This window comes from Cnephaeus nilssonii (assembly GCF_951640355.1).
Source record: "Cnephaeus nilssonii genome assembly, chromosome: 13".
NCBI classification, from domain to species: Eukaryota; Metazoa; Chordata; class Mammalia; order Chiroptera; family Vespertilionidae; genus Cnephaeus; species Cnephaeus nilssonii.
Genome location: NC_137084.1, coordinates 47,393,072 through 47,417,291, shown reverse-complemented (window position 1 = coordinate 47,417,291; position 24,220 = coordinate 47,393,072). Strand labels below are relative to the sequence as shown.

The window sequence follows — 24,220 nt, the reverse complement described above, 5'->3', positions numbered from 1 at the left end:
TAAAAATAGGGGTGGGAGTCCTTTTAGGAGGTTGTGGCCATAATCCAGATAGAAAACACACGTTCTGGAGTGGAATGGACCAGGATTTGTTCATCATTTCCTTGCTATGTAACTTTAAGCAAGGGGCTTAATTTCTCTGAGCCTCAGTTTCCTCATCTATAAAATGGGAATAATAATGCTTACCTCATAGGATAGTTCAGAACAGCGGTCACCAACCAGTGGTCCGTGAGGTTCGAAAGGTTGGCGACCGCTGGTTCAGAGGATTAGACAGATAATATATATAAGGTACTTAGCATAGTTCATGGCACTTAGTAAGGACCCAGAAATTATTTACTATTGTTATTATGAATTCTCTACTCAATACCATTTTGGTTAACATCTTAGTTTGGATTTGTAATTACAAGATGTTTATTATAGCAATTTTTATCAGCTATCACTTTCATTTATATCTCTTCTATTCTTATTCACCCTGTAAATGACCCAATTCCACTTAAAACATAAATACTAAATATACCACCAAACAGAATGGACTCACTATTTGATCATCCTGTCTTAGGTTGTATTTTCTAGTAAGCAAGCTCTAAATCAGAGATTAGCATCGGGGGATTATTGAGGAATGCTCTAGAGAACAACACCTGTAGGGAAAGGAAGAACGCAGCACTGGGCAGAGGGAGAAGTTGAACTGTGATGCATGTACAAACAGAGGCCTTCGCCAGCTCTGTGACGAGCTTTGGAGCTGGAATGGTCCTTCATAGTTGTCCCATAAGAAGGCGAGAGGTGGGCTTTTGTGCTTCCCCCCCATCAACCAGTCATTGGACATGGGCCATCCTTGGGAAGAGGTGTAACCACGGTAAGAGAGCACTCTTGGCCTGGACCCTTCCTGAAGAGGGACTCGACCATGAACCAACAGCAGTTAATATTCCCAGCAGAGAAAGCTCTTGGTTCTGAAGGGGTGTTCTGGCCACATGCCATAGTATCCATTTCCCTACCCCTTTAACATCTCCCACTATTGTTCTGGATCACTAGGGAGTAGGTTGGGAGTGGTTGCTAATGATATCGAGTGAGTAGTCTAGGAATGCTGTTCAGCATCCCATAGCGCACAGCCCTCTCCCCCCAACAAATAATTCTCTGGCCAAAAATATCAATATTAAAACTGTTGAGTAACCCCTTTCTAGATTGTAGCGATTCAGGTCTGAGCCTCCCATGGAGTCAGTAAATTCCTTAAGTTGCTTTCAGTTTGAGCCCACAACCCAATTCTGTCTTACTCTTTCACTTGGGCAATGAGAGTATTGTAAGGAACAGAACCATACTTTTTACCTCACTATTTCTTCTGCCTTGACCCTGTCTCCGCTGCCCCAAAATAGAGTCCAGAGGGAACAGCTACAAAAACAATACATAAATTATGTTAGAATTTATTAAACATTATAATATTTGCTTCATAATTATATATTCTATAATTAACATATATTTGGTACTACACTGAGTGGGACTTAGCACATATACTGTTGAATGATTTGATTAATTAAAATATAAGCTTTTCTCCTAAATATAAGTGAAAAAAATAAGTTCCCTCAAAAGTGATCTCCTGCTTTTCTTAACTTTTCTTCCTTTTATAAATTACATTCTGTGGGAATTATTATCCTGATGAAGAGCAGTCTCTTAAATATTAAGTTAAAATATTGTAACAAAGGATTTTCTCCTCATGAGGTATAGCAATTACATGTTACTATTTTAGAGCCATTGAGTAATATACCTTTAAAAACATCTGAGGGTTATGCTGACCCTTCAGTTATGTTTCTTTTTCCTTCAAATATATTTATAGAGCATAGTCTGAAAGTCAAGGTTAGAGAAGCCAATGATTTACTTCTTCAAATGGAAATTTACTGCTCATGAAAGACACCGATTTAACAGCTCCAGTGGTCAAAGTCTTCATCTTACTGATTTACTGATAGGTATACTGTGTCCCTCAATTATGCAGGCACACTGTCCAACCTACCTGTTCTTTTTTCCTCCCAATATGCATCGGCTTTTTTTAGTAACTGAAGATATGACTCTTCATAAATCATTTAGTTATTTAGTGATTTCTTTATCTCATTGCTAGAGTGAAGGAGATACAGCCTCAAGGTAAAAGATCTTTGGCCTCCTTTTTGCTCTTCTTCTATCCAATTATTCCTTACTTCTATATTATGTATCCATATATATTTCCAAATATAAAAATGTAAAGTATGTATAAATATAAATATATCTGTTTGTCACTTGGTAATTAAATACTTTGTTACATCCAGTCATATTAAATTATTTCAGTAAACGCTTATGCCCCCCCCCCCGCCACACACACACACACACACACACACACACACACACACACACACGCACTCCCTGCATTTGCAGCCTTGATAGGATTCACCAGTGATGCCAGAGAGGCAGCCTGCGCTTAATAAATGCATGTATCTTTACGAGTATGACATTTGGAGGGCCTATTATGATTTCATTGACTTTAAGCAAATAATTTTAGTTTGGGTTAAAAATATTTTAGAAATATTTTCCATTTCAATCACTTTCTTCTTCTACGAACAAGTTTTCCCCGTGAGATTTCTATGGACACTTCTGGTTGAATGAATTCTTATAAAGGGAGGCAAAAGTAGGTTTACAGTTGTGTATGCTGATTTGTGTTATATAATGGTTAGTGTTATTTTTTGCTTTATGCTTTAGAAAAGCAAAAATGTATGTATATTTAGGTGTAGATATATCTCATTGCCTCTCTCCTTTACAAGTTTACTTTCCTTTACCAGTGACTGAATGAAACACTTTTCAAAGTGTCTCACTCTTCATAACTAATATTTGTTGTGCTTCTGTGGGCTGGGTACTAAGCTAAATCTTCTACATGTATTATTTCATTTAGCTCTCACAACAATCCTGTAAGCTAAGTACTGTTATTGTTATGATTCTATAAGTGAGTGTATTGAAATTTAGAGAGGCATCAATCAGTTTTAGCTGTTTATTTGACATCCGACTTCAATATCAGTATTGAAGCTGTTGACAAAAGATTTAAATGTTTTTCTGTCTCATTTTGCTCCCTCTGAGAAGTTGCAATTCCTCCTCTAATCAATCTGGAAAACTGAACTTGCTGTATTGCATTGAGGATGAGGTGGCCTGACCAATTTATAGTTGCTAAACCTGGAGGCAGTCCTTCCAATACCCTCAACAGGTCCTACACATAAAGTGGCTCCCAAGTCAGGCTGTTCTGTCATTGCTCTCAGGTCATGGAGGGGCTCTTCAAGTCCGCCACAGCGATGGTTCTCGCCAGCTGTCCCGAGGATGTTGCGCTCTGCCACAGGTTCATTGCTCCTGGCCAAAAGGTAATTCATTTGGTAGATAAAGCCCAAGACATCCACTCTTTAAATATGTTAATGATATATAATGAATACAATTACAGTTTATAATAAATTTTCTTTTTTCTCTTTTCTTACCAAGGACAGATTAGAACATATGTTAAAAAACAACTTTTTAACGTAAGTAGATATTATACTTTCTCTGAACTGTATTCATACTTTAGCATCATTTATCACACTGTATTAAATTTTTTGCTTATATACCTTCTTATCACGCTCCCTAGACTCATGAAAGACCTATATTTTAATTATTTTTATAGCTCTTGTTTCTGGTTCATAGTCAGTAATCAATGTTTCATGAATAAATGAATGAATAAATTATAGCAATATAAATGAACATAGTAATTATTAACTGTATTAATGCAATTCAAACTAATACTAACTTTAGAAATCAAAATTGGCTCATTAAAAACAAACTTAAGCCCTAGTTGGTTTGGCTCAGTGGATAGAGCGTCGTCCTGCGGACCCAAGGGTCCCAGGTTCGATTCCAGTCAAGGGCATGTACCTTGGTTGCAGGCTCCTCTCTGGCCCAGCCCCTAGTCAGGGCTCATGCAGGAGGCAACCAATCGATATGTTTCTCTCTTATGTATGTTTCTCTGTCTTTCCCTCTCTCTAAAAATCAATGGAAAAATATCCTCGGGCAAGGATTAAAAAGAAAAAAAATTTTTTAATACATACATGTAATGTCTGTCTCAGTTTTTCTCTCAGTCTTCCCGTTTCTTTACCATCACTTGCTAAAATCTGATAATATATTCTAAACTTTTTTGCCACTTTTTAAAAGCGTAACATATATTATTGTCTTATTTCCCCTATAATTCTATTTAAGTAATACTTGATACTTATTTCACCAACCATATTAATCAAAGAGGCATATAAAACTTAGTATTCAGTGTGTTTACAGTATGTATAGGAAGTTGGACATTAGAAGAGTAGAAAATTGCTTCTGAAAAATAAATTAATATCATTCCTCACTTGCAATCTTTAGGTTCGGGAAGCTTTTGTTTTAATAAAGACTTCATCCCGTCCTTGAGGAGGGGAATATAATAATTTGGCAGATTGACTGAGTTGAGAATTTCAGGTATCAGCCCAAGCATGTATGGGCTGCATGCCTTGTTTATTTGGCCTGTGTTAGCCTTTGAGTTTGACATGCTTGGCAGACCCTCAGGCTATAAGTTAAAAGTGATGATGAGTCCCTGATCCTGAATGATTAGTGAGGCAGCAGAAGTGGGCTCAGAAAAGAAGAAAATAGTCAGCCGTCCTGTGATAGAGAATGGAAAGTCAATGAAGTATAAGTGAGGGCTTTTTAGGTTTTTTTCTTTCACTTAAATTTATATTGAATACTTACTATGTACCAGGCATTGTTCTAGAATCTAAAAACTGTCTTTTTTTCTGCTTCTAAGTTTTTATTAACATGACTTTTTAAAAACAATCATCCATACCAGTGTGGGAGGTAAGGGTAGGAGGAGAGGGGACAGCAGGGGGCAGGTTGTGGGAGGCAGGGAGGATTGTGCTCTGTTGGTAATAAAGCTCCAGGTTCATCCCAGAAAAATGTGGTCCTTAAAAATCATGTACCACTTTTTAGTACGATCTTGTTCCAAAGGCTACCAGTTTGGGCTACAGTCAGCTTCTTAAGGTCCCCAATCGTGTCATCAATATTGCACTTTGACGAGCTCTTCCTTCCCCATATGGTCGGTCTTTGTGAACAACCTCCATCATCCTTATGGAGCTTGAATCGCCTGGAACTTGCTGTCGCCACAACCTCCTCGCTCGAGAGCAGAGCCAGGACCATAAAAACTGTATTAAAGCAGTGAACAAAGCAGATAAAACTCCCTGCCTTCATTGAGCTTACATTTCTGGTGGAGGTAATAATAGCTAAAAAACAACATAAGGAAGTTAAACATGTAGTCTATTAAGGCCTCCGACTGACTAGATATGACCCACCCACATTATGGAGGTAAACTGCTTTACTCAGAGGCCACAGATTTAAATGTTAATCTCCTCCAAAAGACACCTTTACAGAAACTTCCTGAATAATGTTTGATTAAATATCTGGGTACCGTAGCCCAACCACATTGAAAAATAAAATCAACATTCACAGATCAGGATAGTGGCAATGGAGGTAGAGAGAGGTTTTCCTGTTCTAGATATATTTTAAAGATAGAGCAAATAGGATTTGCTGAGAGGGAGAAGGAGAGAGATGAGTCAAGGGTGACTTCAATGCTTTTGTCCTATACCGCTGTAAAATTGGAGTTGCCATTAACTGAGATTGGGAAAGTCATAAGAGTAGCAGGGGTTTGGGGGAGAAAGGGGATGATACCAAATCTTTATTATTAGGGATCATTTTAAGACTGAGAATCTTTTCAGACATCCAGTAGTAACTGCTGGGTAGGCAGTTTGAGTGCATAGATGTGGAGTTTATAGGAGTGTTCTGGACATAAGCGTATTGATAGAAGTAGTAATTAAGTAGATAAGGAAAGAAGTAATTTGGACATCTGAAGGAATTTGTGCTGGTGACGGAAAACCAGGGAGAAGATATTAAGAGAAGTAATGTAGCTCCTACTTAATGTACTAGATTTTAGATAGGGGAAAAATATATCCACCATTCATTGACTATGGGCCTGTGATAAATTTTACAGATATTAATGGTTCATTTTATCTTCCCAACAACTCTGTGAGTAGTTCTTATTGCCATTCGATAGATAAAGAATCAACTCAAAGAGAGTAGGCCAGTAAAAGAAGAAGTGATATTCAAACTCATATTTATCTGACTTCGAAGCTCATGCTTTCAACCACTATACTTCCTGTATTTGAAAGGGCTCTAGAGATATTGCTAGAATAGCTGTAGCTCCCCCACTGACCTTAAGACCCTTATGTATCACTTAACTGTTGTGCTTTGGAGTCTATGTCCGTAAAATACTAAAGTTGGGAAATGACCTCATGGTCTGTGCCATTTCAATCATTGCCATTACCATCATCCATCCCACACAGCACAAGTCATAGTTGAGGCTTAAATTTACATGTGTGACTATTTGTTAGTGTCTGTCACCTCCATGTGGTCAGAGGCTTGTTTATTTTGTTTACTATTATGTCCCCAGTACTTAGCACAGTGCCCCTGATAGGAACTCGGCAACCTATTGAATACCTGAGTGAATTCATAAATGACATGTGAGTAACCATGGAGGGGTGAGGATATTCTCCTTTAGACTAGGTCCTCTCTTTGAGTTTTCCTATTAACTCCGACCACTATTTACTTTAGACACTGAGTATAGTGAATTATGATTTAGAGGACCTGGATTCTAATCCTGCTTCTGCCACTTATTAGCCATTAATGAATGAATTAATATTTATCGACTACCTACTATGAGTTAGGCACTATGCTACTCATTGAGGATTCAGTGGTGAAAATAGTCATGGATCGGTCCTGCTATAGAATTTAAAATCTAGAGAAAAAGATGAACAGTTTGATATTTCCATGAATAATTATTTAATTACAACTATGAACCTAATTAATAGTAAATCTTTAACTTTTCTGAACTTTAGTTTTCTCATCTGTAAAATGGTCACTTGTCTTATATTGTTGGAAGGGTCAAATGACTACTACTGAAGCAAGTTGTCAGACGAGATAACTTAGAAACACTCCTAGTTAAAGTATTATAAAATCCTTTTAAATGTATTGTTGAGTTCACTAGAATGTAAAAGAAATTCCAGGAGCTAGAAGTGAAGAGGTAACTGAACACCAGAGGGATATGCATAAATGACATGATGCTGAGGATTCTCAAGGTGGAGGTGAAGGGGGGTTGCCAGTCTTTGTAACCAGGGATTTTAACAGCCACAAGAGGACATGACAGGAGACCTAGGCACGATGATTAATTAGAATTGAGATACTTTCTGAAATACACACACGATACTATCCTACATAATAAAATGGTAATATGTAAATTACCATCACTCCGCTACGCCCACGATTGGGCCAGCAGGAGGCGCAGGGGGCGGGACTCAGGGTGGCCGGGGTAGCTGATTGGGCCAGCAGGACGCTAAGCTCGCGGCGCCAGTGGCGCCGCGAGCTCAGCGTCTGTGTCATGGCTGCCCCGGAGGCTTTCGGAAGGCCTGGGGCACCAGCGGACAGACAGCCAGCCGGCTCCCCCGCGATCAAAAGCCAAAGCGGGGGAGCTGTCTGTCTGTCTGCGCCGGCGCAAGGCCTTCCGAAAGCCTCCGCGGAGCTGGAGGCTTTCGGAAGGCCTGGGGCACTGGCGGACAGACAGCCAGCCGGCTCCCCCGCGATCAAAAGCCAAAGCGGGGGAGCTGTCTGTCTGTCTGCGCCGGCGCAAGGCCTTCCGAAAGCCTCCGCGGAGCTGGAGGCTTTCGGAAGGCCTGGGGCACCGGCGGACAGACACACAGCCGGCTCCCCCGCGATCAAAAGCCAAAGCGGGGGAGCTGTCTGTCTGTCTGCGCCGGCGCAAGGCCTTCCGAAAGCCTCCGCGGAGCTGGAGGCTTTCGGAAGGCCTGGGGCACCGGCGGACAGACACACAGCCGGCTCCCCCGCGATCAAAAGCCAAAGCGGGGGAGCTGTCTGTCTGTCGGCGCCGGCGCAAGGCCTTCCGAAAGCCTCCAGCGCGGCGGAGGCTTTCGGAAGGCCTGGGGCACCAGCGGACAGACAGCCAGCTGGTACACCAGGTGCATGATTAAATCATGCACTGGGCCTCTAGTCTTCTATAATAATAAAAAAGTGTAATATGCTAATTAGACCATACATCATTCCGGATGTCCTTCTGGACATCCTTTTGGACTAAGCCAGGACTAGAGGGAAGCCCAGGTCCCGGGTGCCAGAGGGAAGCCGGTGCCGGCAGCCAGGGGAAGGAAGGCCTACTCTTGCACGAATGTCGTGCATCGGGACTCTAGTATGACTGTAATCTTTTCATTAGATTTCAGTGTATTCTTGACGACTTGTTATAATTGTTTCATGTAAAAATATATTATTTAAGGAATTTATGTAGTAGTTGAATTTAGCCTTTATCAAGCACAAATAGAATTCAGTTATTTTACATTTCCTTTATGGTATGGAGGTTTTTAAAATATAGAATCCTTACCTTTTTACTTACTCTTTATTCATGTGTGTGAATTTGAGGCAGAGAATGCTATTGATGAGCTCTTTAGCATGGTAGTTTTACAGCTTTAAAATAGTTTTCTTCATTCAACAATAAACATTGAAACGAAGATGTTTGGATACTGTACCATGCAATTCCACAATGCCTTCTCCTCTCCTCAAAGCACTTTGGAAAGTTCCTGGGAAGGAGAGGAAATAACCTGTATACATATCAAGAAAAATTAGTAGAGAGAGTTGAGAGGGCCATTAGGGATATACAGTATCAGAACTGTAATTTGAACCTGAAAGTTCTGCCTCAACTTGAGGTGTGGAGGGAGCATGTCCAGAAAAAGCAAGAGACATTTGGACATGAGAATCATTTTTCTTAAAAATGGAACAATAACAGCAGTGGTACAACATCCTTTTTGATTGCTCTTACATTTCCCAGTATGATGAGTAGATCATACCATGTAATGATAGAATAGAACAACAGGATGTCTGAGCAGGAAAGAACTTTAGGTAATATAATCCAGTCTCCTTGCTTATAAGTGAAAACACTAAAATTTTTAATGTTTGTATACCACATTACAAAAAATGTATAAAATGCTTCCATAAAGGTGGGGTGATTTACATAACTAGTAAATGATAGTAGTCAGAGGGAAAACCCACATCTCTTGTTTTTATTGAACATATGAGACTCCAAGTGGTTTAGACATTATCTTAGCAGTTAGAAGCTTAGACTCTGTTCAGCACACCAGAGTTTACTAGTCACATGAGTCATTTTTGGCAACTTACTGATCATTTCTAAGCTTCAGTTTCCCCTCTATAGGATGCTTGTTTAAAAATTATTCCTACTGCCAACACCAACATCATTCTTACCTTAGAAATTACCTGTTATTCAATAGTAGGTTTTTAATTTGAATGGAATTTTCATCTTTGAAAAAAGTTATCTCTCAAAGCATAGCTTTGGGGGCTTTATTTGGACTGTAAGACACAACTTTCTGGTGAGTTATTATAGTATGAACTTAATTTCTGCTTCAGAGAGTAAGTTTGTGTTGGGTAAGTTATTTTTTGAGCTCGAAGTTCTTAAGGAACTTTATAGATTTTTGTTTTTAATCATCCAAAGTGCTGTTTCAGAAGACCTAGGGAAACTGACATTTTCATATATTAGTGGACATAATTGGTATAACCCTGTAAAAGGGCAACAATATCTTTGGCAATATCTTTCAAAATATGTAAAACTGCAAATACCAACACACTTTGAACCAACAATTTCATTTTTTTTCATTTGCAAAATTAGTATATGAGAGTCATTTGTAGCATAAAAATAGATATATGTAGTAATTATTTATAGTAGCAAAATTGGAAATAGCTGAAATATCTACCCACCAGTAGATGACTGGCTAAAACTAATTAGGATACATCCACAAAATAGAATATTACATAATAGCTCAAAAAATGAAGAAGCTTTTCATATACTGATATGGAAAGATCTGTAGGGTATATATTTTTGCATAAATAACGATGTAAGAGTGTATGGTATGTATGTGATGGCTGCCATCTATTTTTATAGGGAGATTATATATTAACTAGAGGCCCAGTGCACGAATTCATGCACCAGTGGGGTGCCTCCGCCTGGCCTGCAGGATCGGGCCAAAACCGGATCTCCGACATCCCCCGAGGAGTCCTGGATTGCGAGGGGCACAGGCCAGGCCGACGGACCCCACCGGTGCACGATCGGGGCCAGGGAGGGATGAGGGAGATTGGTCAGCCAGGGAGGGACCATGGGAAGGCTCCAGGGCATGCCTGGCCTGTCTTGCTCAGTCCCAATCGGCCAGACCCCAACAGCAAGCTAACCTACTGGTTGGAGCGTCTGCCTCCTGGTGGTCAGTGCACGTCATAGCAAGCGGTTGAGCAGCCTTAGCATGTCATTAGCATATTATGCTTTGATTGGTTGAACAGCTGACTGGATGACCGGACACTTAGCATATTAGGCTTTTATTATATAGGATATTTGCTTACAGATATATAAAACCCTCTGGGGAGAAAACCCTGCTGGAAGGGTACCCAAAACCACTAACAGTGATTTGTGTGAGGAGAGGAACAAATTAGGTCTCTATGGGACAGGATGGAAAGCCGTATACTCTTTCATACATAATGATTTCTTTATTTTTTAATTTCTTTATTGATTAAGGTACTACATATATGTCCTTATCACTCCATTGGATATATGCACCCCTATGTTCATAGCAGCACAATTCACCATAGCTAAGATTTGGAAACAGCCTAACTGCCCATCAGCAGATGAGTAGATTAAAAAACTGTGGTAAATCTATACAATGGAATACTACACTGCAGTAAAAAAGAAGGAATTCTTACCATTTGCAACAGCATGGATGGAACTGGAGAGCATTATGCTAAATGAAATAAACCAGTCAGAGAAACATAATGATTTCTTTAAAAAAAATAAAAACACACCACTATATGCATATATTACCTGTTCAAATCAATTCATATAAATTTTTGGCTTGGCTTGCTTTAGACATGAGGTTTCTTACTGAGGTAACCAATGATACTTTTCTTAAACCAGTCTTAAACAATGCTTTGAATATATTAAAGAGGCCTTACCATGGCCTGAAAAAGTTCATAGGACCTGACCTGTGACTACCTTTCCTATCTAATTTCCTGGCATTCTTCCCGTTGTTCTATACTAGGTCACATTGACCTTCTCCTTCTTTGAATGAGCCAGACTCAGGCCTCACTTCAGGTCTGTGTACCCACTGTTCCTTTTGCCAGGAATACTTCCCCCAGATATTTATATGGTTCCTTTACTTCGTGCAGGTTTCTGTTAAGATGTCGCTAACTCAGTGAAGCCTTTCTTCACCATCTTTTCTAAAATAGCACCCTCAAACATCCTCTGTCTTCTTACCTAGCTTTATTTTTCTCCATAGCACCAATAGCTCCCTGGCATCATATTATTTCTGTTTATTTGTTTATTTTTCTCTCCACTCTCCACCTGTACCCCCAATATCTATCTATCTATCTATCTATCTATCTATCTATCTATCTATCTATCTATCTATCTCTATCTCTCTCTTTCTCTTTCTCACACACACACACCACACATGAATATCTCCATAAAGGCAGAAGCTTCATTTTTAGTTACTGTATATCCAGTGCCTAGAGTAATCCCTAGCACAGAGTAGGTGCCCAATATGTGTGTTGGGTGAATGAATGAATGATGGCTCTAGGAAAATATTTTTGCTCGTTCAGCCTCTGTATTTCACACCGTTCATTATGGCATTGGCATAGCATGAATTCAGAGAAAATCTCTACTTGCTTAGTGACTATCTGCTCTGTGTGCACTGTAAGTAGGTCAGGACTGGGGTTATTGGATGGTCATTCTCTTCATGCTGATAGGAGACCCATAGGATTAGGTAAACCTTATTTCCTGATTACTTTGTAATCATTTAATACTCATATAATCTCAAAGACTATGGAAATAGATCTTTTCTCGTTTTCAGGTGGACTAGTTAACAATAGCCGATTGTATTGACCTCAGCTTTTCCGTTTCTCTCCAGCATTTCTTATACGGAAGCCGTGGAGATCTTAAAGCAGGCGTCCCAGAACTTCACCTTCACCCCAGAGGTAGTATTTATGTTTGAGTGTGTGTGTATATCAAAATGTTTTTCCTCATCCTTATCTTATTACTAGAGGCCTGGTGCATGAAATTTGTGTACAGGCAGCGGGGAGTGGGGGGGTGGCGGGGGGCTGGGGTGTCCCTCAGCCCAGCCTGCATCCTCTCCCAATCCGGGACCCCTCGGAGGATGTAAACTGGCAGTCGGACATCATTCTCACAATCTGGGACTGCTGGCTCCTAACCACTCGCCTGCCTGCCTGATCGCCCCTAATCTCTTTGCCTGCCTGCCTGATCATCCCTAACTGCTCGCCTGCCTGCCTGTTCACCCCTAACCGCCTCTGCCTCAGCCCCCACCACTGCGGCTTTGTCTGGAAGGACATCTGGAATGATGTCCGAAAGGTCGTTCAGCTGTCCAGTCTAATTAGCATATTATGCGTTTATTATATAGATTATTTAAAATAGTCTTATTTCTCTTATTGGCAGGGTATAGGATTTGCTCCTCTATACATTGTTTTTTTTATATTTGCTCAGCCTTATTGAAATATTTATAATTTTGAAGTAGAATTGTATCATTTGTAATAGCAGTGACTAAAGGGTTATACAGAAGTTTCCCAAGTTTAGGAAGATAAAAATCATTTAAGAGAATGGCGACCATAGACTATTACTATAGAAATCAATTAGTTCAGTGTTTCCCAAAGTACATTGTAAATGATGTTAACAGGTGACAAAAAAAGAGGTTAAATGATCAAGTAAGTTTAAGCAACAAATTAAACAGGTTTCTTTTCCTGTTGAACTTTATAGAGTTTTCCCATTTGTGATCCACTTTGGAAAACACTGAATTGTTTTGGGTTGGTTTTTTAAAGAATGCCTTTATTTTATTGGCAAAGATATAAGTACAAAGAGGCTACATGATTCATTGGTGAACATGCACATAATGTTAGAGGCAAGTCTCCTCATTCCTATGCCAGTACTTCTTCCCTATAATTAAGGTATTGCCAGACATGTGGGAGTAATAAGATAATGTTCAGAATGTACAGTAATACCTTTGTCTTCAAACTATTCCTTATACCAGTCCCAACCCCAGTTAAGTCAGATCCTCTTATAAGCTATAATAGTTATATTTTAATCAATTAATTCCTTTTCATAATTTTGTATTTAATGTTTGTTTCCTACTCTGTAAGCTTCATGAAGTTAAGGGTTCTATTTTTCTTACTATATCCAATACCTAGCATGGGACCTGAGATTTAACAGGCACATTCGTATTTGCTGAATAAATAGAAGAACCGTGTTATTAAATATTCATCAAGGAGCATCTGATATATCAGTTGACTGTTTTAGTTTAAAAAATTTCACTGAGTGAAGCCATCTAGCCAAAGATGGACTCAATATTAGAAATATTTATCTTTCATCATTTAATTTCCTGAGACTTAGGAGCAGTAACTGTAGAAGACGTTCTAGGCAATATTAATAAAACTGTGATCCTGGGGTCAGTTTTTATACACTGTGGAAAGCACACTTTTTTTTTCCTGCAGATGCTATTCATCTGCTAAATGCTGCTCCCTCAGACAGGGGCAGAGAGCATAGTGTTTATCTACTCATTTCAGCTTTCATCTTTCCAGGCCTGTGGATGTTCTTGCTAACACATACCTCTCTAGTTTAGTTATCTGTGTAACCTCAGCAGACAGCTCCACACATCGCTGATCCTCAGGGAGAGAACTGATACAGGTTATTTACAGGGTCCTGCATTGTATATTTCAGCTCTGTCTTCTCCTTTGGTGATTTTTTTTTTTCTCATTGCAGTGGGGTGTTGATCTACATACTGAACATGAAAAATACCTGGTGAAGCACTGTGGCAACATACCAGTCTTTGTCATTAATTATCCATTAGCACTGAAGCCTTTCTACATGAGAGACAATGAAGATGGGCCTCAGCACACAGTAAGGGAACGACCAAACAAATTGGATTAGTCATCTCAGAACCTGGGTTTTCCCCTTGGCTTAATTTTATTTATCCTTTGGCATATTTTCTTTAATTAAGTTTCTCAAAGGCATCTCTAAAAAACTATTCACAAAGAAGATCCCAATTTTCTATAAATGTACTCCCTCATTTCTATGACAAAGGTGTCCTTAATTTGGCAGATGCACATGTATGTAGGTGTGTTTTGTTTTTTAAATAACTAAGAGGAAATAGCCTAGAGCACTGCATAGCAATGTCAGGTCTACTGTCAGGTTAAGTGCTGGATAGGAGACTATAGAGGTGGGGGAGTATGCTGGGCGAGAGGCCATTGCAGTGGCAAAGGAAGAGCCAGCTGGCAGAGCAGGAGGCTGTCTGATAGGAACAGTGAGGGGGCTCTGGGAGATCCAGGAGGTCTGGGTGACTCTTCTGTCTTGTCTGTCTCTCTGTTCTCTATAGCCTTTCTCATCCTGTCTTCTTTTTTCACCCTTAACTTTAGTTGTGTGGGTTTTTTTTATTCTTCTGGTTTACTTTGGGGGAGAGTCTCTTCTTTGCTCCTTTACAAAATGATCTACACTAATAAGAGAGAAAATGCAAATTGACTATACCTCCACAACACCCACCAGCCAATCAGGAGTGGGTATGCAAATTAACCCAACAAATATGGTGGGTTAATTTGCATACACAGTCGCAGAGTGAAGACTAAAGACTGAAGAGGCTTGGCTTCTCCGCTGCGGCCAGAGCGGAGAAGCCAAGCCTTGCTGCGGCCAGAGCGGAGAAGCCTAGCATCGAGGCTTGGCTTCTCTGCTGTGGCCAGAGTGAAGGCCTGGGTCCCGGGTGCCAGAGGAAAACCAGTGCTGGCAGCCAGGGGAAGGAATGCCTATTGCATGAATCTTCGTGCAGTGGGCCTCTAGTCAATATATAAAATAGGAATGTATTTATTGAGTAGTTACATATTTAATATCATTAACTGTAAAAGTCTATGATACAAATATATTATGTTTATCTCAAAAAAGGTCCAAAAACGTGGTGCTTTTCACTTGTCTTTAGAAAAATGTAGATCAGGGCCCACCAGTAAATAAAATGTCCCAATCTTGGGGTGTACAAGGTTGTCTATTTGAATGTATTTCCTGTTTTCTCTTACAGTATTACTACTAGTAAAACATTAGTAGCCACCAATTAGGAGATTCCTATGAGGCAAGCATGACCATCTCATCTCTAAGTACCGAAACAACCTTGCCAAGAAACTTACTCTTTCTCCCATTTTAGAGATAAAAACGGGTGCAAAGTCATTGATTGCATTTCCCAAGACTACAAAGGCAGTAAGTGATAGAGTTGGCATTCAGACCTGACTGTCTTGCTCTGAGGTCTATGTTCTTCTCTACTCTATCTCACTGCCTCAGAATCACAAACATCGAGTTACATGTTAGCCAGTGATTTTACTTATCCCCTCCTTTCATGATGCATTATACAAATTCAGTGAGCAGCCCAATTGATTTATGATTTTTATTTTTTATTTTCCCTATCAATCCTCTGATATAATTGATTTTGAGAAATGAATTGGCCAACAGGTTGGCAGCAAAACATAAACATAGGGCAAAGATTATTCGATCCTAAATAACTTGATATTAAGTCTACATCTCTTGGCTTTCTTATCACTCCATCACATCCCACTCCCACCCCGCAACACACACACACACCATGTATTCTTCTTGTGCAATTTCCCTAGATTGAGCCCTTTTCATTTATAACCTGCTGAAGATTTTCTTTCTCTAAAGCCCAGTCACCTTGAGCCTTCTTTTTCTGGATTTTTATAGCATTTAAAGAATTAGTAAAACTGGTAGCATTATGTTTATTTTTTGTAGATTCTGTATAAGTTTTGCTTTCTCAAACGAAATTCTTAACTTTTTTGGGATGGCGAGTGAGTTTCTGATAGCCGCCATGGGACCTACAGTTCATTCCTCCTTCCCCCTGCCACCCCTGTCACTGAAGCAGCACTTTCTAGAGTCAGTAATAATGCCATGTTATTAAGTCCAACACACTTTTAACAGTCTTTATCTGACTTCACCCCTCAGTGTTATTCAGCAGTATTGTTGACTTTCCTCTTCTTAAAACTTTCTCCTCCCTTGGCTTCTGTGGCATCGCATTCTCCCAGTTTTCCTCCCTTCTCAGGGGGTTCTTCTTTCTCAGTCTCCTATGCAGGTTCTTCCTCATCTTCTAATCCATTAAATGTTGGAATTCCCCAAGGCTCCATCCTAGGTCTCTTCTCCCCACAGGTGATTTCGTCTGTACCCAAATTTACTATTACTTTTCCGATAACTCAGAAATGTATCCCTCTAACCCAGACTTGTCTGGGCTCTGAACTCAAACTGCCATCTACATATCTCAAAAGTCTCCCAAACTTAACATACGCAAACGGACCCCATGATTGCTGATCTTCTCCTGTCCCCCAACCAAATTAGATCTTCTTTTCATCTCCTCTGTTCATCTAATACAAGCCAGGTAACTGAGTCATTTTCAAAATATCTCTTGCTTTCCATATTCAGGTTATCTCTAAGTTCTGTCATTTTTATGCTCCTAAATGTATCTCAAATCCATCCACTGCTCTGCATTTCCACTTTTACCTTTTTAGATTAAGACAGCATCATCTCTTGCCTGGTTTACTTCAGTAGCCTCCTGGCTGGTATTCCTGTATCTACTCTTCCTCCTCAGGGTCAGTTCTCCCTGTTGCGCATGAGCTTTTAGAAAATGTAAGTCTGATCATGTTATCTCCCTTCTTAAAACCATTCGTGGCCTCCCACTGCTCTCTTTTTTTTCATTGATGAGAGAGATAGAGAAATATCGATTTATTATTCCACTTATTTATGCATTCATTAGTTAATTCTAGTATGTGCCCTCACCAACCCACAACCTTGGTGTATTGGGACGATGCTCTAACCAACTGAACTACCAGGCCAGGCTCTTAGGATAAAAATCAAAATCCTACACATGGCCTACAAGCCCCAGTGCAGCCTGGCTGCTCCTGTCTCTCTTGCCCGCTGCACTGTGTGCTCCCCTTTGCTCTCTCTGCTGCATCCACACCGCCCTTCTCCCATGTCTTCAGACTTGTAGCGTTTTCTCTCACTAAGGTATCTTTGTGCACAGTGCTCCCTCAATCTACAACCATCTTCTTCACCTAAGTAATTTTACTTACTCTCCAGGTCTCCATGCAGTCTTTATTTCCCATAGCAACCTTCTAACCTGAGGCAGACACCCCTGTTAGACACTACAGTGGTACCGTATCAAATTTCAGTCCCAGAACTACTAACTCTTACTCTATCATAATCCCTAACACAGTTTTAATTTACACTTATTTGTATGCCTCTTTAATTACTGACTCTTTCCTCTATGCCAAAGGATTGAGGACCTCTTTTTCACTCACCAATGTATCCGTAGTTCCTGCAACGCCTGGGACGTAGCAGGCACCTCCTATCCATTTGATGATAGATAGGTGATTGGTTGGATGGGTGAATGGAGCCCAACACAGTTGTAGACACACAGTGGACAAGTAGTGAGTGAGTGACTTGGCTTGCTAAGGAAATTTCTGGGAAGCTAAAGAGCAACTTTTACTCTAAATTTTTTGAGTGTTAGCAACATGTTCTAAAGGGAAGTCCAGTGGTTTTAAAATCAGACACTCTTGGGTTCAAGTCCCAAGTCTGTGAGTCATAAACTGTGTGACCTCAGGTAAACCATCTAGTTTCTTTGAATTTTAGTTTTAAATCTGTAAAAACAAGGCAATAACATTTTCTGGAGTTGTGAGGATTACATTAGGTAATATATGAAAAATGCAGAACATAATGAATGTTTGGGTTAGTGGGTAGTCAATAAATATGAAGCCCTCTCTCTTTTCCTTCTAAATTTTTTTAAAATATATTTCTTTATTGATTTCAGAGAGGAAGGGAGAGGGAGAGAGAGATAGAAACATCCATGATGAGAGAGAATCACTGATCGGTGGCCTCCTGCACGCCCCCTACAGGGGATCGAGCCCGCAACCTGGGCATGTGCCCTTGGCCAGAATCGAACCTGGGACCCTTCAGTCCGCAGGCCGACGCTCTATCCACTGAGCCAAGCCGGCCAGGGCTCCTTCTAAATTTTGATAAAATCTTTACTGTGATAAAGCACAATAATGTTAAAATATTTATATCTGTTGCCATATCATAACCTGCTCTTAACATGCTGTTAAGATTCCTTAACAGGCATTTCTCTCATAGACGGTGGCCATCAACATTTCTTCCCTTAGAAGCACAGGAGGTTTTCCTTGTGACCAGTCTCTAGTGATGTCTTCCAGCTTGAAACCTGAAGACATTATAATGGGACTTTACTAGACTTTATAATTTATGCAGTACTATAGCACATAGCTTCTCAGAGCTAAATTATTAAAATATAATTTATTTAAACTATATACATTAAACATAGATGATAACATTGGTTCATTAGCTTCCTAGATTTCTTTTCAACCCACTTATATAAAGTGCCTGTTTCTACCCAACTTTATTTTTTTTAGTTGTGAATGAACAGGCTTTGGGCCAGATAACTAGATTATGTGTTTCTTTTGTAGGGCTGTAATAACAGGTTGTGGGTAGGGTTGCAAAAGTTTCTCCAGTGGGTGTGATGCAATCTAAAAAAATTACAACAGGTGTATTTCACAGGTGCCTTCTCTAGGGAATCAGAAGAGAAAGATAGGGAAATGTTTAACCTACACTTATAATATTTGGCCAGGGTAATAAATAGTAAAATGGTATCTTTTTACAGTTATAGTCTCTTTTTTCTTTCTTTCTCCCCCACCCTCCCCAACACACACACACACACACACACACACACACACACACACACACCACATATGCTCACGCAATAGAAGATATGCACTTTGTTATAATGACAAGTACACTGGACTAAGAAGTTAGTAGTGCTAGGTTTGAAATTCAGCCCTCTTACTAGTTAGCTGTATGTCCTTAGGCAAGTCTGTTCAATCTCTGAGCATCAATTTCTCTCTCCATAAAACCAGGTAATTGGATTAGATGACCTCCAAGATACTAACCAGATCTAAGATTCTCTGATTTCAGATAGCCTAACTTTTTCTCATTTGGATATAAGAACAATTTATAAATTCCCAAACACTTTTAATAACTTGAAGGAAACAAATCATGGGCCTAAATAAAATGAGTCTATGCAAAATGCCGTATGCCCCTGAGTCTGGGTCCCTGAATAAGTCCCCCAAAAGCAGGTCACAAATATTTAGCTAGGGAAATAGCTTCACAGAGAAGAATTCCAACCATGTGTGATTAGGAAAAGGTGACTGCTCAACATTTGTGATGAGATTCCAAGATCACCAGATAATGTTCTCATTTTTACATCGTGTCAATATTACTTAGCAAAGCATGGACATTTAAGCATTGGTGGGTATTCAGTAAAGTACATATTGTAAAGTCAGGTTGGAAAGAATACTGGATGAGAGGTTCTAATGAATTATCTGGGCTGGAGCTAAATAATTGATGTGCATCAAAACAGTTTGAACCTCAAATCAACAGAAATAGTGATGAAGGTTATTTCCCAATTTTTCCATATCTAGGGCTAATGACTATCCTGAGATATTATGTCCAAGTTGCAAGTATGCATTTCAGTCCACCCAGGCTGCTCTCAGGCTAGCCATTTTACTGGCCAGATTCTGTCTTCAGTCATTGCTACCTGCAGCCATCTGCATCGTTGCACTGTCACAGAGGGTTCTCTTTCTTAGCTGTGCTTCCTCGTTTTTAGGGGCAAAACACAGTCTGTGTCAGCAGTTAGAGAAAAAGCTCGTAGAGGCTGAAACCACAGACATGTTTCCCTTGGCTTGTGGAACATTCTTCTTTTATAATAGTATGTAATATTGCTCCATTGTTGGTAGCAGTCTGTGAGCAGCCCATACAATTTGTGTATTTAAAAATAGTAATATAGGTAGGAAGAGAGGTAGCGGAGGAAGGGACATTAAACTTCTTTTCCCCTCTCTCTGAACTTAGCATGGAAAAAAAGGTAATGTATGAAAGGCCTTGTTCCTATCTAGCCTGCTTGTTTTTAATTCAAGGTCTGTTTTTTAATTCAAGGTCTGAGTTTTATTTTCAGTGCATTGATTGGAATCAGAGAGAAAGAGTCAAAAGGGAGTGTCATAAATAGAGACCAGAGCTTGTTCAGCTTGAATACCAACACAGACTATTTCTAGACAGCATGCCACTGCAGCTGTGTGACTGAAACAAAATCAAGATCCACACACAGTTGGGAGGATGTGCCAGGCAGCATTCCAGCCTAAAAGTTGGGCCCAAAGCTAAATAAGCTGTGTGTAAGACTAGGGAAGGTAGCCGAGAGTGTGGTAGAATTATTTTTAGCCTTCACTGTTGTCTGTGTAAGAGACTGAACAGACAGCAGAACTGAAGTCCTTCTGTTACGGAACAGAAAGATTTGTCCGCCCGGCATGAGCAGAGCCTAACACTATATACCAAGAATTGCAGTGGAGAAATACTGGGTATTTTATTATAAGTGGCTCCATCCAAAAGAACAGGAAGTTAATGCTCAAAAGCCCAAGCATCCTGATGGCATGTAGGTTAAAATTTTTACAGGGTAGAGCAAAAGTAGGTTAACAGTTGTGAGTATGCAAAACACAGTTTATTCTTATATTATTTATTTATTTATTTATTTATTTATTATTGCATTACTTTCCATATGAGCAACTGTAAACCTACTTTGCCCACCCCTGTATAGGGCAAAATCACAAAACAGTGGGTTAGGGGTTTAGGGTTGAGTTGGGAACTGATTGGTCAGAGATGAGGTAAGGGTGATGAATCATTTCTTCAGGTCTTGAGGACTGCTCTGGGGTCTTTTCTGGAGTCCCTCTGTCCTGTCTCATGGGACTGTACCACCTTAGGGCTCGGGAGCTGAAAGATAACATAGGTCAAAAATGTTATCTTTAGCCTCCCAGAGGTCCAGACCATGTGACCACTAGTCAGGTCTAGGCTGCCTATCCTCAGCTGCCTCTGTCAGTGGTGGGGGTGGGAGGTAGTTAGGTTAGGTCTTTAAGGGGAGAGAGAGAGGAAGGGGGGAGGGGAGAAGGAGAGGGTGGATGAAGGAAGAGGAAAGGGAAAAGGAAAGAGGGATGATCCCTAGAGCTAGGATTTAAAACTAAATTTGATCAAAGTTATAAGGACCCTTGGTTTCACATCCACCTATTTTAAGTCTCCTGATGCTGCATTGGGACACAACCAGGATTTTAGTTCCAGGAATGCTCAAATGTGTCTAAGGGGACCTTTCACTATGCAGCCAGTGAATTCTCACTTTCCCTAGTCAAGGGCAGGATTGCTCAGTCCCCGGCTCTGTAAGCCAGCCTCAGACTCCTGTAAACCACAAACCTGCCCACACATAAGGGTAAATTGTAATCAACAACTAACATTCTAGACCAGCGGTTGCCAGCCGGTGGTCCTCAGACCACTGGTGGTCCGTGAGGTCTGAAAGGTTGACGACCGCTGTTCTAGACAACTTGCTTGTTTCCAATGTGCCCATCACTTGGCAAAGGTTTTTTTCATTCTTAACAAAGTTGTGTGAGTCCCTCTACATTTTACATTTTGTGTTCCTTTATGTCATAGTTTGTATTATATTTGGATGTTCCTTTTACCTTCACTAGAACCAGGGAGAGACAGGTAGTTTCTGTAGTAATTAGCTCAGTAGTTAACAGGGGGAGACACAATATAGGAGAATCTTACCTGGAATGGAAATTGTGATATTTAGGGGGTACAGTACTTTTTATATCATATCAGAAGAAAGTGCAGGTCTGTGTATACCAAATGTAGATGTCTTTGTTTATAGTTGAGGAATACTTTATTATATTCTAGCTTCTCAGAAAGTGTGCATAATCTCTAGAGAGAGAGAAGGATATCATTATGAAGGAAAAGGAGGAAGTATCTGGCATGGTGGAAAGGAAACCAACCCTAAAGTAAAGGAGAAGAAGGTTATGAGGGGGGAGAGAAGAGAATGAAGCCTTGGTGGGCCTTGCTTCACAAGAGATCAATCTGTCCTCCTTTGGCCATGGGACAGTGATGAAGCATTGTAAAGGAATGCCTTACTCAAAAGAAATATCTCTAAAGAGGGGGAGCAACTTTATTTACTCTCTAGATCCAGAAAACATACAGGAAACTCAGCTGCCTAAGGATGTGAAATTTCAAGCCATGTAGACCAAGAAAGGGCATAGATGACATATATATGTTCTTTCTTCATATTACAAAACTAATAGTGATGTAGGACTAGCTCAATGTCTTCTAAAATTTTTATTCTACCATAATAGACTCTTTTGGTAGGAAGTTCTTTCCTACTGATAGTTCCTCTCCCAGAGTTACAGAGGAAGAAAATAGGGGGATTACTAGTCTGGCCTTATTCTAATTAACAATGAAGAATCGGTGGGCACATGGAAGTGGAAGAGTCCAGATAGGTGGGGGGAAAGCAACATGGTAAACTGTTCTATGATGTAGCAGCGATTTTCAACCTTTTTCATCTCATGGCACACATGAACTAATTACTAAAATCCTGCAACACCCCCAAAAGTACATTCTATTTTTTGCCAATCTGAAAAAAGTAAAAGGTATAATTTTGATTCATTCACATTGAACAGCTAAGGTTGTATTGGCTGTTGTCATTTTTTAATTTGACAATCTAAGGGAAAAGAGGTCAGTGCCCTGACTAAATAGTCAGGTACTGCATGTTTTGAAAATTCTTGTGGGACACCAGTTGAAAATCACTGTGATGCAGAAATGGTTGCCACTTGCTCCTCCCTCAGGGAATTATACTGCCCTGCCCCATTGATAGGAGCTGAGCAACTTGCATGTGACTTGCATTGGCCAAGGGCTTTTAAGCAAACATGACCTACATACCTTGCTTCTGGACAAATGCTTTTAGTACATCGTCATCCATGCCCTTTTTTTTTTCCATCTGACACAAGATCAGCAATACCTCAGAAAGCAGCTTTTTAATATCTTCAAGCCAGGACATGTAGTATAAGTTATTGTTTGTTTTTAATTGTTGACAGTATTAAAGATGTCCCCCATTTTCTCCTCTTCTTCCCCCTCCACCCAGCCCCCGCCCCACTCCAGGCCTTCACCACATTATTGTTTGTGTCCATGGGCTATTCACATATTCATATATGTTCTTTGGCTAATCTCTTCCAGCCCACCTTTCTCCCCCCTAAGATCTGTCAGTCTGTTCCATGTATCCATGCTTCTGGTCTTATTTTGTTCATCAGTTTATTTTGTTCATTAGATTCCACATGTAAGTGAGATCATGTGATATTTGTCTTTGACTTATTTTGCTTAGCATAATAATCTCCAGGTCCTTCCATGCTGTCTCAAAGGGTAAGAGTTCCTTCTTTATTACAGCTACATAGTATTCCGTTGTGTAAATGTGCCACATCTTTTTATCAATTCATCTACTGATGGGCTTTTGGGCTGTTTCCAGATCTTAGCTATTATAACTAACACTGCTAAACATAAGAGTGCATATATTCTTTGCGGTTGGTGTTTTAGGATTCTTAAGATATATTGCCAGAAGTGGGATCGCTGGGTCAAACTTTTAAGATTTTGAGGAAACTCTGTACTGTATTCTACAGTGGCTGCACAGTCTGCATTCCCACATCAGAGTACTAGGGTTCCCTTTTCTCCATATCCTTGCCAGCACTTGATTTATTGATGGTAGTCATTCTGATAGGTGTGAGGCGATACCTCATTGTTGTTTTAATTTGCATCTCTGATGATTAGTGTCTGAGCATTTTTTCATATGTATTGGCTATCTGTATGTCCTCTTTGAAGAAGTGTCTGTTCAGGTTCTTTGCCCATTTTTAAATTGGATTGTTTGTCTTCTTCATGTTGAATTATATGAGTTCTTTGTATATTTTAGAAATTAACCCCTTATCAGATGTATCATTGGTGAATATGTTCTCCCATACAGTGGGTTCCCTTTTCATTTTGTTGGTGGTTTCTTTTGCTGTGCAGCAGTTTTTTAGTTTGATGTAGTCACATTTGTTTATTTTTCATTTGTTTGTTTTGCCCTAGGGAATGAGCAGAGCGAACTTCCCAGAGTGGTTTTCTAACAAAGAAATCGCT

General features: G+C 40.0%; 1 protein-coding gene across 3 annotated transcripts in view; it reads left to right on the top strand.

Annotated features, from left to right (window-relative positions):
* The window catches only part of NARS2 (asparaginyl-tRNA synthetase 2, mitochondrial), a 127,518-nt gene that overhangs the window by 88,816 nt on the left and 14,482 nt on the right, over positions 1-24,220 (top strand). For 2 of the 3 annotated variants that reach the window (XM_079787604.1, XM_079787605.1), the window contains 4 exons: positions 3,261-3,359; positions 3,475-3,512; positions 12,057-12,123; positions 13,916-14,053. In XM_079787604.1, the coding sequence (XP_079643730.1) occupies positions 3,261-3,359; positions 3,475-3,512; positions 12,057-12,123; positions 13,916-14,053 (342 nt within the window). The remainder of the gene's footprint in view (positions 1-3,260; positions 3,360-3,474; positions 3,513-12,056; positions 12,124-13,915; positions 14,054-24,220) is intronic. The other variant, XM_079787606.1, reaches the window with a different exon arrangement.